We start from the raw sequence: 15,128 nt of genomic DNA, 5'->3' as shown, positions 1-15,128 counted from the left end.
CTTTGAAGGAGAGATCCATTCTTTAACCAGAGTTTTTTTTTTTCCATTCTAAACATGGCCAAAGCAAAATAGAAAATTTTGTTGCAAATTACTTTTTGGAAATGTGCAGTTTTTAAAATGCTTATTCAGTACATTTGTTTATACTATTTTTGAGCTTTTGGTTACAATTTAATGTGGCTAGTTAATGAATCTGAGTTATAAACCCATGTTCTTATAAAAAGATATTCTGATACTGGCTTAGGATCATAAAATATAATTCTTGCTCCTTATACACCTTCTAGTTTTTTCCTAATTATTGGACCTCTGTTAAATTGCCTTCTCTGTTACAATATCTCTGGTTTTGCTTTCTCAATTTTTTTCCCTTGAGTTTTCTATCTCTAATTGGATATCTCCAGGATTAGCCTCTGCAGGACGCCAACCAGCTGTGCCAACCAGCTGTACCAGTCAATCGTTCTCAGGACCCTGCCCCAATGAAGTCTTCCTTGTAATGCATTCATCTTTAAATGGACTCTGGAAGGCCCAGAAGAATCGGGATCCTGAATAATTCTGAGGGGGGAATGATGCAGGGGAAAAATGTTAAGAATTATGAATGTAGAAATTGGGTGGAGATGTAAATTGACTACCACCTACTCTTTTTTTTAGGTTTTTGCATGGCAAATGGGGTTAAGTGGCTTGCCCAAGGCCACACAGCTAGGTCTGAGTCTGGATTTGAAGTCAGGTACTCCTGACTCCAGGGCTGGTGCTCTATCCACTGCGCCACCTAGCCCCCCCTAACACCTACTCTTGAGATGTACATTGACTACCATGGAAAAGATAGAGAACTATGAATTAGCAGAAACTAAATTTGTAATCTTAGATTGCTAAATCTTGTTAAATTGGGTACAGATCCCCATTCTTGATGTAAATTGACTACTATTGATTCATTGTTTAATGTAAAATTTGTATCCTGATCTCCTTAGGCTTCACCCTCTACCTAATTCCAGGTCCAATAAGGGGAAGGGAGTTCACCTTCTGCTCTCTGGATGAGAGGCAGGACATAAAAACCTGGGTTGGACTCCACTCAGGGCCACCAGTCTTTTTTGTCTTGCTGGTCCAGTCAAGTCTAACTTGACTGCTCGTTGTCTATCTTTCTTTACCTATCATTTTCTTACATGTTGTAACTTCTTTTAATACATTTTTATTTTCTTCCCACCCTTGTTTTCCTGAGTCTGAATAATGATTCCTTACAGGCTGAACTGAACTCAAGTAGCCAGCAGCTGTACCAGAACAGCCCCCTGTCCTCAAGGAGCCATATTCTACCTGTGCAGTTTCATGTCACTTTTCCTTAGTGAAGACAGAGTCATTTTGACCTTTCTTTGTATCCCTGGCAGTTAGAACAGTGTCTGGATATCATAGGCCCTTAACAGAGTTTCCTACCGACTTCAATTTCTTTTTCCTCCCTCCCTTCTTCCCTTCCTCCCTTCCTGTCTCAGCACTTAGCCTAGTATTCAGTGTCCAGGAAGCTACCTGTCTCTGTAGTGGTTTCCCTCTTGTCTGGGGCAGGAAATAGGGGGGGCAAAGCCCAAAGTAATGCCCCTTATCATGACAGGGTTCAGCATACAGTAGATCCTTCATAAATGTTGACCAACATGGCCTTCACTTCCTCTGGAGAAGGAATCAGTTGACCTAGACCATAGAAAGAATTCTGGAAACTCCTAAGTCCATCCTCTTTCTGTTATAGTTGAGGACACTGAAGGCTAGAGAAGTCATTTGCCCACAATCTTAGAGGCAGAAAAAGACTGAGGTCAGATGACCCTAAGTGCCCTCTCAGTTTATAAACTCCAAGATCCTATGGATCCCACCTTGCTGGGGAAGTGCAGTCAAGAGATCCTGGACTGAATGTACAGGGGAATAAGGGAAGGAAAGGCAGATGTGAAGACATGGACTGGGCAGAGATGCTGAGGTGACCAGAACTGAGTTCTAAAGCTAGAAGGAGGACTAGTGAATGATTTCCCAAGATTTGGGGAAGCTGGCATCTGTGGTCTAACAAAGTCAGCAGAAGCACAAGTGGAACAGGGGAAAGATCAAAGAAAAAGTTCTCCTTAGTCATGATAAGGGGCATTACTTGGGTTTTGTGATGACTGACTGGTACCCTACTGCAGACAAGTGGGAAACCACTACAGAAATAGATTTTTTCCTATGGGAAGCAGTTGAGACTGAATCCAATCCTGGGCATCTCCCCCCCTACTCCCAGTTCTCCCCTCAACTAGTTGAGGACCCTAGGGGGAGTGTGAGTTCCTCTCCAAAATCTGGACCTCTAAGGGCTTTCCAAGGTTGAGAGGAAGCAGCAGGACATCAGGAGGACCAGTTTAAGAAGAAACGAGGTGCAAAGAAATGGAGTGTCACAGGGAGGAAGAAGGAAGGGACTGTTTTGGTTAGCTACAAGAAGTTAGCTGAGGACATCTGGGGTCAATCATTTCCTCTGTAAGTGGGGAGGCAGACTCCACTTCCACATTTCTCTGAGATGGAGGCTTGCAGCCTTCTCCTGTGCCTTACTATGCCAAAGCACCATCCTTGGGGTCATCACAATCCCAACAAAGTCTAACAAAACCCTCCAGGAGGACAAGGGTTATTACCTGTACCCACTAAACAGATACAGACACTGAGGACCAGACTGGGGAAAGGACTTTCTCAATGTCACAGAGTCAGCGAGAGGTGGCAAGAAGAAAGGGGAAGAGAGAAGGGAAGAAGCCTTCATTTAGTGCCTTCCCACCACGTGCTTGGCAGTGTGCAAAGTGCTTTACAATATTATCACATCTGATCTTCATACAAGCCTGAGGGGTAGCTGGTGTTATTGTCCCCATTTTGCAGCTGAGGAAACTAAGGTAGATTAAAATTAAGAGATGCCCCAGGTCACAAGGTTATAAATGTTCAGGGTCACGACTGAACTTAGATCTTGCTGAATTCAGACTCAGCACTCTGTCTACTGTACCCTTTAGCTCTTATGCACAAATCTCCTAGCCAAATGTGAAGAGAATAGATTTAAAACTGGAAGGAGAGTGATTTGATATTGCTTCTAATCTTTTTATTTTTCAAGACAAGTCCAGAAAAGTCAGTTCCCTTTTCCTCATTTTTCTCCATGTTCCCACCTTCCATCTAAGATTGTCTCCACTTCATTCCACCTGGATTATGTTTGCATAGAGCAGCTTCATGGTGCCTCCCACTAGACTGTGAGCTTCTCTAGGACCATGGGGAGAAGTCCTATGTTCTTGAAAACCATCATCCTATCTCTATGGGTGAAAATTCATCCTTAGAAATTTATCCCTTAAGGGGCAGCTAGGTACCACAGTAAATAGAACACTGGCCCTGGAGTCAGGAGGTCCTGACTTCAAATCCAGCCTCAAACACTTTACTAATTACCTATCTGTGGGACCTTAGGCAAGTCATTTAACCCCATTGCCTTGCAAAAAAACCTAAAAAAAAAAGGAAATTCATTCCTTTATACTAACAATGTCCCATGTTTTAAATATTGTAGGAAAAGGGAACATCAACAGTCATTTACAATCTATTGTGAATTAATTACTTAGCATAATTCCTGGCAGGCAACTGAAGACAGGAGATCACCAGAAGAGAGGAGAAAAATAAAGAGGTAATTAAAAGTGCTCACTACAGTGCTGGAGATGTCAAATCTAACTAGGGGTTATGGGGACAGGCTTTGGGCAGTTGGGGGAAATACCTGCTATGCCTATGGCTAAGAAAGGTGTTGACCGACACTTTTAAGGATCTGATGGGGCCCTAGGGAACAACTCAACCTCTGTCACAAGTTCCTGAGGTCCAGCTCTGCTCATCACCCCTTTCATATTTCTAGAGTTGTATTTTGAGTTCCCTTCCAGTTTAGATAGTCTACATTTTAGGTTTGTGTGTGAGAGAGTGTGAATAAACTATCCTATGTTTCTTAGATAGGCAATAATGTACCCTCAAACCTTAGGAAATAGCTTAAACCCCTCGTGGTATAGATGGACCAACTAAGGTCCAAAGAATGTACATGACTTGCCCGAGGTCAAACAGAGAAAAGCATGGAAAGGAACCCTGGTCTTCCAATGACCAGTACAGCACTCTGACTGCCTCTCTTTCTAAACTGTGCTCTAGGGTGAGCTGTTCCCCTGGGGCTAACAACTTTCTCTGGACCAAGTTGCCATTTTTCCATGGAAACTAGAGGAGACTCATATCAGAGCTCAGAAGAGGGCAGGCTCTGAATTAGATCTAGGATCCTGGTTGTCTCCAAATCCCCTGAAGAGCTTCTTACCAGGGTCACAGGCTCTACAAGGAAGACACTTCTGAGGATTTGTGGGTGTTGTCCAGGATCACAAGTTAGACTTTGTTGGGATTGTGATGACCCCAGGGATGGTGCTTAGGCATAGCCATAACCCCACAAAGGTGGGGTTCATTTTAGTGCATGTCTTCTCAACTCTAGAACCTAAATAGTATCAAAGAGTCAGCATCAAGAACATAGCCCAAGGCATGACCCTGAAGAAACCCCTCCACTCCAGCCCTACTATGCCCCCAATACCACCCTGATACCCCTCACATATTCAACCAATATCAGACTCAGGAAGTTACCAAAGCCACCAATGAAACTTAGTATGGTTTAGTATGGTTTGCTATGAAAACTGAATTGGATTTGATAAGGGGGTGCCATGCTAGATCACCAACTTTACTTTCTCCTCCAGAATCATCTGGGTCCAGGGCTCAGATATGAATCAGGACAACTGGAAAAGGGCTTGGATATGAGGCAAATCAGGGTTAAATGATTTACCCAAGGTCACACAGCTAGTAAGAGGGGCAGCTAGGTGACATAGCGGATAGAGCACTGGCCTACCTGAGTTCTAATCCAGTCTCAGACAGACTCTAACTAGCTCTTACTAGCTATGTGACATTGGGCAAGTCACTAAACCCTGATTACCTCATATCCAGGGCCCTTCCCAGTTGTCCTGATTTATATCTGGTCACTGGACCAGATGGCTCTGGAGGAGAAAGTAAGGGTGGTGCCTTAGTATAGGATCCCCTCACTCAAATCCAATTCAATTGCTTGTCATGGCATCACCTCCATGATGCCATAGTCTTCTAAAGAATGAAGGGCAAACATTACTATGAAAATTAGAATGATGCACATCCATGCCCAAGTCACAGAACCATAGAACAGAGACTGTCAAAACTAAAGAAGCATATGGAATATCAATAATAAAAAGATTTCCAGGACATAATTGTCAGAGCTAGCAGAGACCTCAGAACATAGGATTAAGATCTAGGAAGACAATGTTATGATATAGAAGGTTAGAGGTCACCTAGTCCAATGCCCACATTTTTTAGATATGGCAATTCAATGACTGACCCAAGATCACACAGAGAGTGAGTCAGAGTGACAGAAGTCAAACTGGTCCCTAAGATCTCATATCCCTCCTACATGCAGTAAATTTAGGCCAAGACAATTCTGGAATCTTAGACCCTGTCTAAACTAGTCTCAATGGCCATTGTTATGGGGGATCAGGGAAAATACAAGGGGGTAGAGAGTCGGTTGACAGGGAATGACGATAGAGGTCCAAGAGGGAGAATTGAAATTTATGGGCATTAGAATTTATCTAGAATAATATTTCTAAGAATACAATAGGCTACAACATACAAAAGAAACTTATAAAGCACTCTCTATCTGCAAGGTTTAATGTGAGCAGGTGGGAGACACAAGGATCGAGCACTGAACCTGGAATTGGGATTAAGTTCAAATCTGGTCTCAGATACTTATTATCTGTGTGTCCCTGGGCAATCAATTAATTCTGTTTGCCTTAGTTTCCTCATCTGTAAAAACAGCTAGAGAAAAAAATGGCAAACCATTCCAGTACCTTTGCCAAGAAAACCCCAGATAGACTTATGGAAAGTCAGACCCAACTGAACAACAACAAACAAATCTGCAAAGTACCCAAATTGGTCTTTGGAATAAAAAGACAAAAACAGAAACAATCTGCCCTCAAGTAGATTATATGCTACCAGAGGAATATAATGTTCACCCAGACATACAAATACAAATTCATAGTAATTACATAGTATGGAGGGATGGATGGAGAGAAAGGTTGAGAGAAGCAGAAACCAAGAGACACAAAGAAAGACAGAGAGAGAGAGAAGCACAGAGAGAAAAAAAACAGATGAATTTTGATTGCAAGTTGAAATATTTTTTTTCATTTTTTTTGCTTTTTTTCCAGTGTGACTAATATGGAAATGTTTGCATGATTTCACATATATGATTGATGTTACATTTCATACCATTTCAATGTATAAGGGAGGAAAATCATTTGGAACTCAAATTTTTATTGAAAAAAAGTTAAAATGGAAAAATTTAGGAATTCTACAAGGCAGAAGTAAGGAGGGTACTGCAAACATAAGGAACTCTTGGTAATGCAAATAAATGTACAGATGTGGAATGGCAAGCTGAGACCAGGGGCAGCAAATTGGCTATTTTGGCTGAAATAGAAAAGTGTGAAAAGTAAGGTGATGTAATGCAACTGGGTGACGCAGTAGATGGAGTATGGGGCTTCGATTCAGGTGGATCTGAGTTCAAATCCAGTCTCAGGCCCTTGCTATGTGACCCTGAGGAAGTCACTTTATTTCTGCCTCAGTTTCCTTATTGGTACAATGGAGATGATAACAGGGTCAACCTCACATGGCTATTGAAAGAATCAAATGAGTAAATATTTGTAAAGCACTTCACAGGGTACCTGACATAGAAATGTTGTTATTGTTATTGTTATTATACCAGGAAAGTACACAGGTGCTCTAATCTGCAGAGGACTCTACTTGCCAGATGGAGGATTTTGTCATTTTTATTCAGGAAGCAAGGGGGTGACACAGTCAGATGTGTTTAGGAATATTAAAATTGACAGCTCTGGGGCAGAGGCAAGATGGCAGAGAAAAGGCTGGAACTTGCCTGAACTCTCCCCAAACCCATCCTAACAACTTTAAAGAATGCCTCCACTCACTTTCTGGAGCAGCAGAACCCACATGTGGAAGGAGTGAAACTATTTTCCAGCCTAAAGCAACTTAGAAATCTGTCAGGAAAGGTCTGTTATAACATGAACAGAGTGCAGCGCAATCCAGAGCAGGCTGTACCAGCACACCCTCAGCCCTAATAAACCAGGAGCACGGCTTGGGAGCCACTGAATCAACAGTGACAGTGGCTGCTTCCAGTTCTTAGTCCACAGACAGTAAAGGGGTCAAACAATGAGTCAGAAGTAGATGCCAGGGCTCACATTGCTAGCACAGCGGGGCAGGACTCTACTGCTTTGCCCATATTTGGATCCTAGGATAAGGAAAACCACTAGCACACTAGAGTTTTTAGCCTCAGTGGAGCAGGAACCCTCCTCATAGTTCCAGAAAAGAGTTCTTGTCTAACTCACAGACCTGAGCACAGGCCAAGAAAGCAGTGAACACATTTCTCCTTAAATCACCCCCTTGGGAGGACTGAAAACTTACAGGTCCCTTTTATCTGCAAATAGTTGCACAAAACTCCTAAAGCTTGGGACAGTGTAACTTTCCAGCCTGGAAGCAGAGCCCTACTTTAGCAAAGAATTAAAAGTCAAGAAATAGGATGGAAAATGAGCAAACAGAAAAAAATTCAGACCATGGAAAGTTGTTCTGTTGACAAGGAAGGTCAAAATTTACACTCAGAAGATAGCAAAGTAAAAAACTTCTATGTCCAAAATCCCCTAGAATATAAATAGGTCTTGGGTCATAGAAGAGCTCAAAAAAGAAGTTTTAAATATAGTAAGAGAAGTGGGGGAAAAGTTGTAAAGGGAAATTAGAGGGATGCAAGAAAATCATGAAAAAAAGTTAATAGAATAGTAAGGAGGCACAAAAAAACTAAAGAAAGTAACACCTTGAAAAACAGTTTAGGCCAAATTGTAAAAGAGATACAGGAATGCAAGAAAAGGTGAATGGCTTGGAAAAAAGAAGAGTTGTCCAAATGGAAAAAGTTATACAAAAATTCACTGAAGAAAAGAACTCCTTAAAGAGTAAAACTGGCCAAATTAAAGAAGGACTTACAAAAGCTCACTGAAGAAAATAATTCCTTACAAATTAGAATTCAGCAAATGGAAGAAATGACTTCAGAGACACGAAGAAACAAAGCCAAAAGATTGAAAAAAAAATGGAAGATAAGGTGAAATACCTCACTGAAAAAACAAGGGACCTGGAAAATAAAACCAGGTGATATAATTTAAAATTTATTACACTCCCTGTCATGATAAAAAAAAAAGCCTAGACCTCATCTGTGAAAGAACATTCTAGTAAAAGAGGGTAAACCGATAGAAATTGAAAGAATCCACCAATCACCTCCTGAAAGAGATTGCAAAATGAAAACTCCCAAGAATATTATAGACAAATAATATTATAGACAAATAAAAGCTCCCAGGTCAAGGAGAAAATATTACAAGCAGTCAAAAAAGAAATAATTCAGTTATCAGGGAGTCACTGTAAGGATCACACAGGCTTCAGCAACTTCTACATTAAAGGATCATAGGACTTGGAATATGATTACAACCAAAAATCAACTATGAAGCAAAATTGAGCATATTTTTTTCAGGGGAAAAGTTGAACTTTCAAACATTCCTGATGAAAAGACCAGAACTGAACAAAAAATTTGATCTTCAAATAAAAAACTCAAGAGAAACATAAAAAGAGAACTAGGAAAGGAAAATCTAAGAGACAATGATGTTGGACTGTTTTGTTCTTGTATGACAATGATAACTCATATGAACTTCCTCATTTATTAAGGCCATAAAAAAGAGTTTATATATATATGTATATATATACATATATAGAGGGGGGGGGGAGACTGATGGGATTGAGTATGAAGGAATAATATGTTAAAATTTTGAGCTTATGGCTGAGAGAGGAATGTACCAGGTAAAAGGGAAAGGGGGAAGTAAAACTGGGTAAGTTAAGTCACAAAAAACAGGATGCTCTCAGTAAAACCTGGAAAGACAGGAGCAGATGTAATGTGAAATGTACAGTAAACAAAGTAATGGTAATATTGTTGGATGATCAGTGGTGAATTATTTAGTTTTTCTCAGGTTGGAGACCCTTTCTATGGTCCCACTATACTATGAAATGCCCTAGTTTACCATATTTTTAAGCTCTTGAGATACCCTCTCTTATTCCTGTAAGCTTTAAGATATTCCCACACATTATCTCTAATCTTGGAGATATAACCCATGTAACCCCTGTCCAAGCTCTGAGATGCCATCCCTGTTCCCTGAAGGCTCTGAGATATCCTCCCTGATCCTTCTAAGTTCTGAGATACCATCTGTTGTTCGAAGCTTAGAGATGCCCTCTGTGATCCCTCAAATCTTTTACATGCCATCCATGGTCCCTCTAAGCTCTGAGAAGAACTCATTGCTGTAACTGTTAGATGCCATCCACCATCCCTTGAAATTCTGAGAATATGTAGTTCTGGAATTTGAATGAATTCATGAAGAAAGGAAGAGAGGCTGGAACAGGCAGGTATTTACCACAGAAAGAGACTCTGTGATTTACCTGTGTCACAAGGGAAGCAGCACAGCCCATTCACCTCATACTGTCCCTTCATACACTCCACTGTCTCTTCGAAGGGGATGGACTGAAGAATCATGACAATGCGAAACACCTTGGGGAAGAAAAAAGAGACAATGATGGCAAGAAAGAGAGTATGGTCCAAGGTGTCAGGAAAATTGGGTCTCATCTTGCCCCTTTCACTCTCATACCCTAAAACCTCAATTTCCCCATCTGTAAAATGAGGAGATTGGACCTAAAGTCCTCTAAGATTTCTTTCAGCTGTTGTCTTAGAATTCTGTGATTTCATCTCTAAGACAGAGTCTGACCAGTCTATAATTTTAGAAAGCAGTAACATGGAGAGTCTGGAGAAGACGGGGTAAAAGAAAGAAGTGTGGATACCCATAGGATGGAATTTTAACCTGACAAATTCACACTTGATTTAGCATTTTAAAGTTTTCCAGAGAACTTGTACACTTTTTATTTGATCTTAAAATAGCTCTGTGAAAGAGATGATTTTATTACACCCATTCACAGGTAGGGAAACCAAAGTTAGAAGGTTAACCTAGTAAATGTGGGAGGCAGGATTCAAATTGAGGTCTTCCTGATTCTATACACTTTGCCCTCAGCTGTCTGGTATCTTCTTAATCATCCTCCCTGATATTTGGAGTTGAGGCTACAACAGTCCCTCTTTCCACTTTAGGATGAGTGTCCACAGACCTGAATTCGTACCTTCAAGTAGCTTCTGATTCCCATCTCTGTGTATTTTAGTCTGGTCGACCAAATCTCTTAGAAGATCTTTGAAGAAACTAAAATGAAATAAAGAACTATTAGTTTAACTGCAAAAATGTAGGCAAACAACCTTTCTCAGTCCAGGAGGTGACTATAATTGATAAATGTGCATAGTATAAGAATAAATTTGTGGGGACTTCTGGGAGACAAGACGGCAAGTCATAACTGTCCTATGTCACCTCCAAACATAAAAAAAGCTCCCCAAAACAATCCTTGAACAGCAGAACCTGCAAAGACAGCAGAAACAATCTTTTAGCCAAAGTAACTTGAAAGATTGGCAAGAAAGGTCTGAATCACTCCAGTAAAGGAGAACCAGGGTCTCCCAGCATGCCTGCAGACTCCACCACAAGCCTCAGCTTAGCCATAGGTAAACAGGCAGCCTCCAGTTACCAGACCTTCACATGCACAGCCCTGGGCAGATGGGCAAAGTTATAGTGCCAAAACCAAGGCTTCAGAATAACGCAGGCATACTTGCAACAGTCAGAGGGTAGACCACCTTGTGTGCCAGAGTATACCAGGGAAACATAGAAACACTGAAGCACCCTCAGCATATGCCAAGTAAAACCACTAGAACCACAGCTCAGCACCAGGTAAGCTGCCAGACTCCTATCACTTCTAACAGTGCCAGTCACTCCTTGCCCACCCCCTAAACCCCGACTCTAGCTTATGAAACAAAGAACACAGATAAGGGTATTTAATATTCTTGTGGTTCTTGAATCTATTTAATCAAATATTTAATTTTCATATTTTCAAACAAAAAACCATTATTGATCTAGTTTACTTTCTATATTTATACATGATGTGAGGAGCCAAATGGAACTGAATGGCTTCTTTCTTCTTTCCCTGCTCTGCTTTCCCCAATGAAGTTGAGGAAATATTAGAGACCAAAACTTACTTTCTTCTTAGCCTGTAGGCATTTGATTTCCATCCCAGCAACTCAACTCCTTTTGTATGTACATGTAGAAAGAATGTGTGTGTTTGGGGATATAATGGGAATAGAATTCTCTATGGTGTGAAGGATGTGTCACTGAGGGAGCATCTGGACACTCTCTCTCCCTGAAAGTTAAGAAAAGTCATGGGTGATCACTTGCACGTAGGGAAAGGTTCTCAGGGTTTTAACTGTTACACTACAGGTTTTTTAGGGCTTACTTTAGGGGTTATTGTGGGCCTTTGCTGACTCTACTTCATGGTCCTTGCTTCCATAGGATTTGTATTATTAGATGGGGCAGTCTTCTTCTGTACCAAAAAAATATCCCTTTAGGGTGCCTTTTATCTAATTAGAAAAAACTTGGAATTGGACTTCAGGTCCTTAGTAAGAAGTCTCTTATAAAAGAGTTTTTTAAAATTTAATTTAATTTTCCATTTACCTGCAGAGGAAGCTTTCAACATTCATCCATTTGCAAGTTAATGAGTTCCACACCTTCAGAAGAAAAACTGTAGTGAGTATAAACCTATCTTGTAATTTTGTAATTTGTATTAAAAATCAAAATGTCTTTGAAAAAAGCAACTTTTATCTGAGTGAAAGGAAACTTCTTTTGTATGACAGAAGAAGTAAAAAAAACTGAGGGAAAAGTTAAAAGTAATGAAGGTTGTCACCTGATTTGGTACTTCATGAGTTTTGTTTCAAGTTTTAAAATATGTAACATTTTTTATCATAAAATTCTCTAATTAAACGTTGTCTAATCCTGCTAATTTTGGTAAACAACCAGCTATGAATAAGGATAATTTCTCCTATACTTTAAGTATCTGAGATAAAAAAATAAATTGTAACTCTGAAGTATTGTAATTTGATATGTCCTTCTACCATACAGTTCCCCAACATCTACATACTGAAAAGACCTAGATTGAAGATATTTGCTAGATGTACTGATTCAATTTCCAACTGGCCCCAATCTTTGCTGGGATCATGGAGGATGATTTTTATTCCCTATATTTCCCTGTATTGTTATTTTTTCCCAGCCTTGCAGATCTCCTGGCTCCAATTTCAGGGATCTCTCTCTATTCAACCATGGAAGCCTTCTCCAAAGTACAAAATCACAGAGTAAGACATCCCATTTAACTCATAGGGGCTCTATGTACAAGTAAGTTTCCTGATTCAGTCCAAGTCAAGAAACTTTTATTGAGCAGTTTCTATATGCCACTCAGTGGGCTAAGATTACAACTACATGCAAAAAGATAGTTATTGCCCTCAAGGACTGTTATAAAAAACTTGAGAATAACTTAATCTAGTAAATTAAGTAAAAAATACTTAATCTAAAAAATGTTTTTTTTAATACATCTTAATAAATGGTGTGTACCTTTCTCAAGGGGACAGGGATTCCAAAAAGGCTTTTTTCCTGCCCCTTCATGCCAATCATTGACTGGGGTCACAAATCTACTTGATACATTCATCTCCATGTTTTCCCTGCTTTGCTCTTTATATTGAGCAAGAACAGCTACCTTATGGAGCATACACAAAGGAGAATGACTTAGACTCTAGGTTAACTCAGAACTAGGTGGGGCAGACCTGATCCAATCTCAGTTTTTGTTCAGGTTGAGGTTAAATCTTTTCTTACACTTTCATACCTGCCCATAGGCACCAATAAAAAGCCTAAACTAACAGTCTCCCTTCACATTCTTGTGGGACCCAAACACCCCCATAGTCCTCACACGGCCCTTCCATTCTGTTGAGGGAAAGACAAGACTTCAATGGGAGCTGCAACTTGGGAGAGATATGAAGAAAGGATCTGGGGGAGACTATGGCAGGGAAAATCTGGTGAGTCAGAAGTGGAATCTGGGAAAGAAGACATGACAGCCTGGCTTGAGCATTTTCCTTAAAATGGACATTCTGGGAGGAGCTAGGCAATCAGAAGAATGGGGCTCAATCCCAGAGACAATTCCCTGGGAGACAAAGGATGTTAATTTTATTTGAAGATCTCTACAGAAATGAAAACCTTTGAATCAAAAGGCATCTCATTTTGCTTATAGATATCTTTAATTGTTAGAAAGTATTCCCCTTTATCAAGCTTAAACCAAAGAAGATTCTGAGAAGATGGCAGAGTAGGTCAGAAAACTTTCAGCTTTCCAGATTTCCCCCACAAAAAAAGAAAGAACATCACTTCTGAGCAACAAAAATAAACATGGGAGTAAAGCAGTTCTAGTAATTTGAGAAAACTCTGACCTCTAGAGGCAGAAGTTCAAGCTGACTGAAGTTCAAACAAGTTTAAGCTGATTTCTGCAGAATTAACAAACAAGAAGCCATAGAAGTAGGTGGGTTAGAGGCAACCTCAGCCTAATAAACTCTCATCTCTCAGACAGTGTGGTGATCTGATGACTGAGTAAAAAACTGAAGGACCTTCCACAGCTGTGCTCACTAGGGATGTCCTGGGCTGTGGCTGTGGGTGAGTACAGTAACACAGGGCTGAGTACCCTGTTGGCCTTGGGCATTTGCAGGTCAAGAGTCCCTGCCTTCTGTTCCAGGGCAATTAATGTTTTTCCAATTGTTTAGATTTGACTTTATTTGTATGAAAAGTATTTTGTAATTGTGTTCCTCCAGTTTCTGGGTTTGTCTTGGTGGATAGATTCCCAAGTATTTTATGTTGTCTACACTTACTTTATTTAATTTTTCAGGTTGTTTTTTTGTTTTTTTGCAAGATTAAGTGGCTTGCCCAAGGTCACACAACTAGGTAATTATTAAGTGTCTGAGGCTGGATTTGAACTCAGGTACTCCTGACTCCAGGGTTGGTGCTCAATCCACTGCGACACCTAGCTGCCCCTGTCTACACTTACTTTAAATGGAATTTCTCTATCTTTTGCCCTTTGACAAAATAAAATAATCAGTGTTGTAGAGAATGTGGCAAAATTGGTGGAGTTGTGATCTGATCCCACCATTTTGGAGAACAATCTGGAACTATGTCCAAAGATTCATAAAACTGATCTTACTCTTCAACCTAGCAATACCAACACTAGGCCTACATCACAAAATCATAAAAAATGGGAAAAGTCCCACATGTTTAAAAATATTTATAACAGCTTTTGTAGTCATAAATAATTGGAAATTGAGGGGGATATCCATCAATTGAGAATTGGCTGAATAAGTTATAGTATATGAATGTTATTGAGTATTATTATTCTATAAGAAACCATGAATGGTTGAACTTTAGAGAAGCATAGAAAGAATTGCATGAAGTAATGCTGAGTGAAGGGAGCAAAATCAAGAGAACGTTGTGCACATTAATAACAGTCCTGTGAGTGGATTAAATATGATGAAAGCAGCTCCTCTCAGCAGCTCAGAGATGGAGGACAACCCTGGAAGATCTGTTTTAGACAATGCCATTGACAACCAGAGGAAAAAAACAAACAAAAAAATCAGAGTTAGAATGGAAAAACTCTTATTGTTTTACTTCCTGTCCCTGGTTTTCTTTCTTTTCCCTTACTTCTTCATACACAAAATGACTAATATATAAATATGCTAAACACAAAAGTACTTGTACAACTTTTACCACTGTTCACCACTCAGGGGAGGGGGTTGGGAAAATGTGTAAATATATAAATATGTAAATGGATGAATGTTGAAAAACTTTCATAACATGTATTTGGAAAAATAAAATATCAGTGAAAAAATAAAATTTTTGCATCAATATTCATTAGGGAGGTTGATCTATAATTTTTTTTTTTTTAGATTTTTCAAGGCAATGGGGTTAAGTGGCTTGCCCAAGGCCACGGCTAGATAATTATCATGTGTCTGAGGTCAGATTTGAACCCAGGTACTCCTGACTCCAAGGCCAGTGCTCTATTCACTG

General features: G+C 40.0%; 1 protein-coding gene across 1 annotated transcript in view; it reads right to left on the bottom strand.

Annotated features, from left to right (window-relative positions):
* The window catches only part of LOC141509272 (tumor necrosis factor receptor superfamily member 14-like), a 38,316-nt gene extending 27,965 nt beyond the window's left edge, over positions 1-10,351 (bottom strand). Inside the window, exons 1-2 of the mRNA XM_074218681.1 lie at positions 10,276-10,351; positions 9,562-9,670 (exon numbers count right to left, since the gene is read on the bottom strand). Of these exons, the coding sequence (XP_074074782.1) occupies positions 9,562-9,670; positions 10,276-10,311 (145 nt within the window). The 5' untranslated portion in view covers positions 10,312-10,351. The remainder of the gene's footprint in view (positions 1-9,561; positions 9,671-10,275) is intronic.
* Between the last annotated feature and the right edge of the window lie 4,777 nt (positions 10,352-15,128).

Source organism: Macrotis lagotis, chromosome 1 (genome assembly GCF_037893015.1).
Source record: "Macrotis lagotis isolate mMagLag1 chromosome 1, bilby.v1.9.chrom.fasta, whole genome shotgun sequence".
Taxonomy (NCBI): Eukaryota; Metazoa; Chordata; class Mammalia; order Peramelemorphia; family Peramelidae; genus Macrotis; species Macrotis lagotis.
Note: the sequence above shows the minus strand (reverse complement) of the source record. Positions and strands in the feature narration are given on the sequence as shown.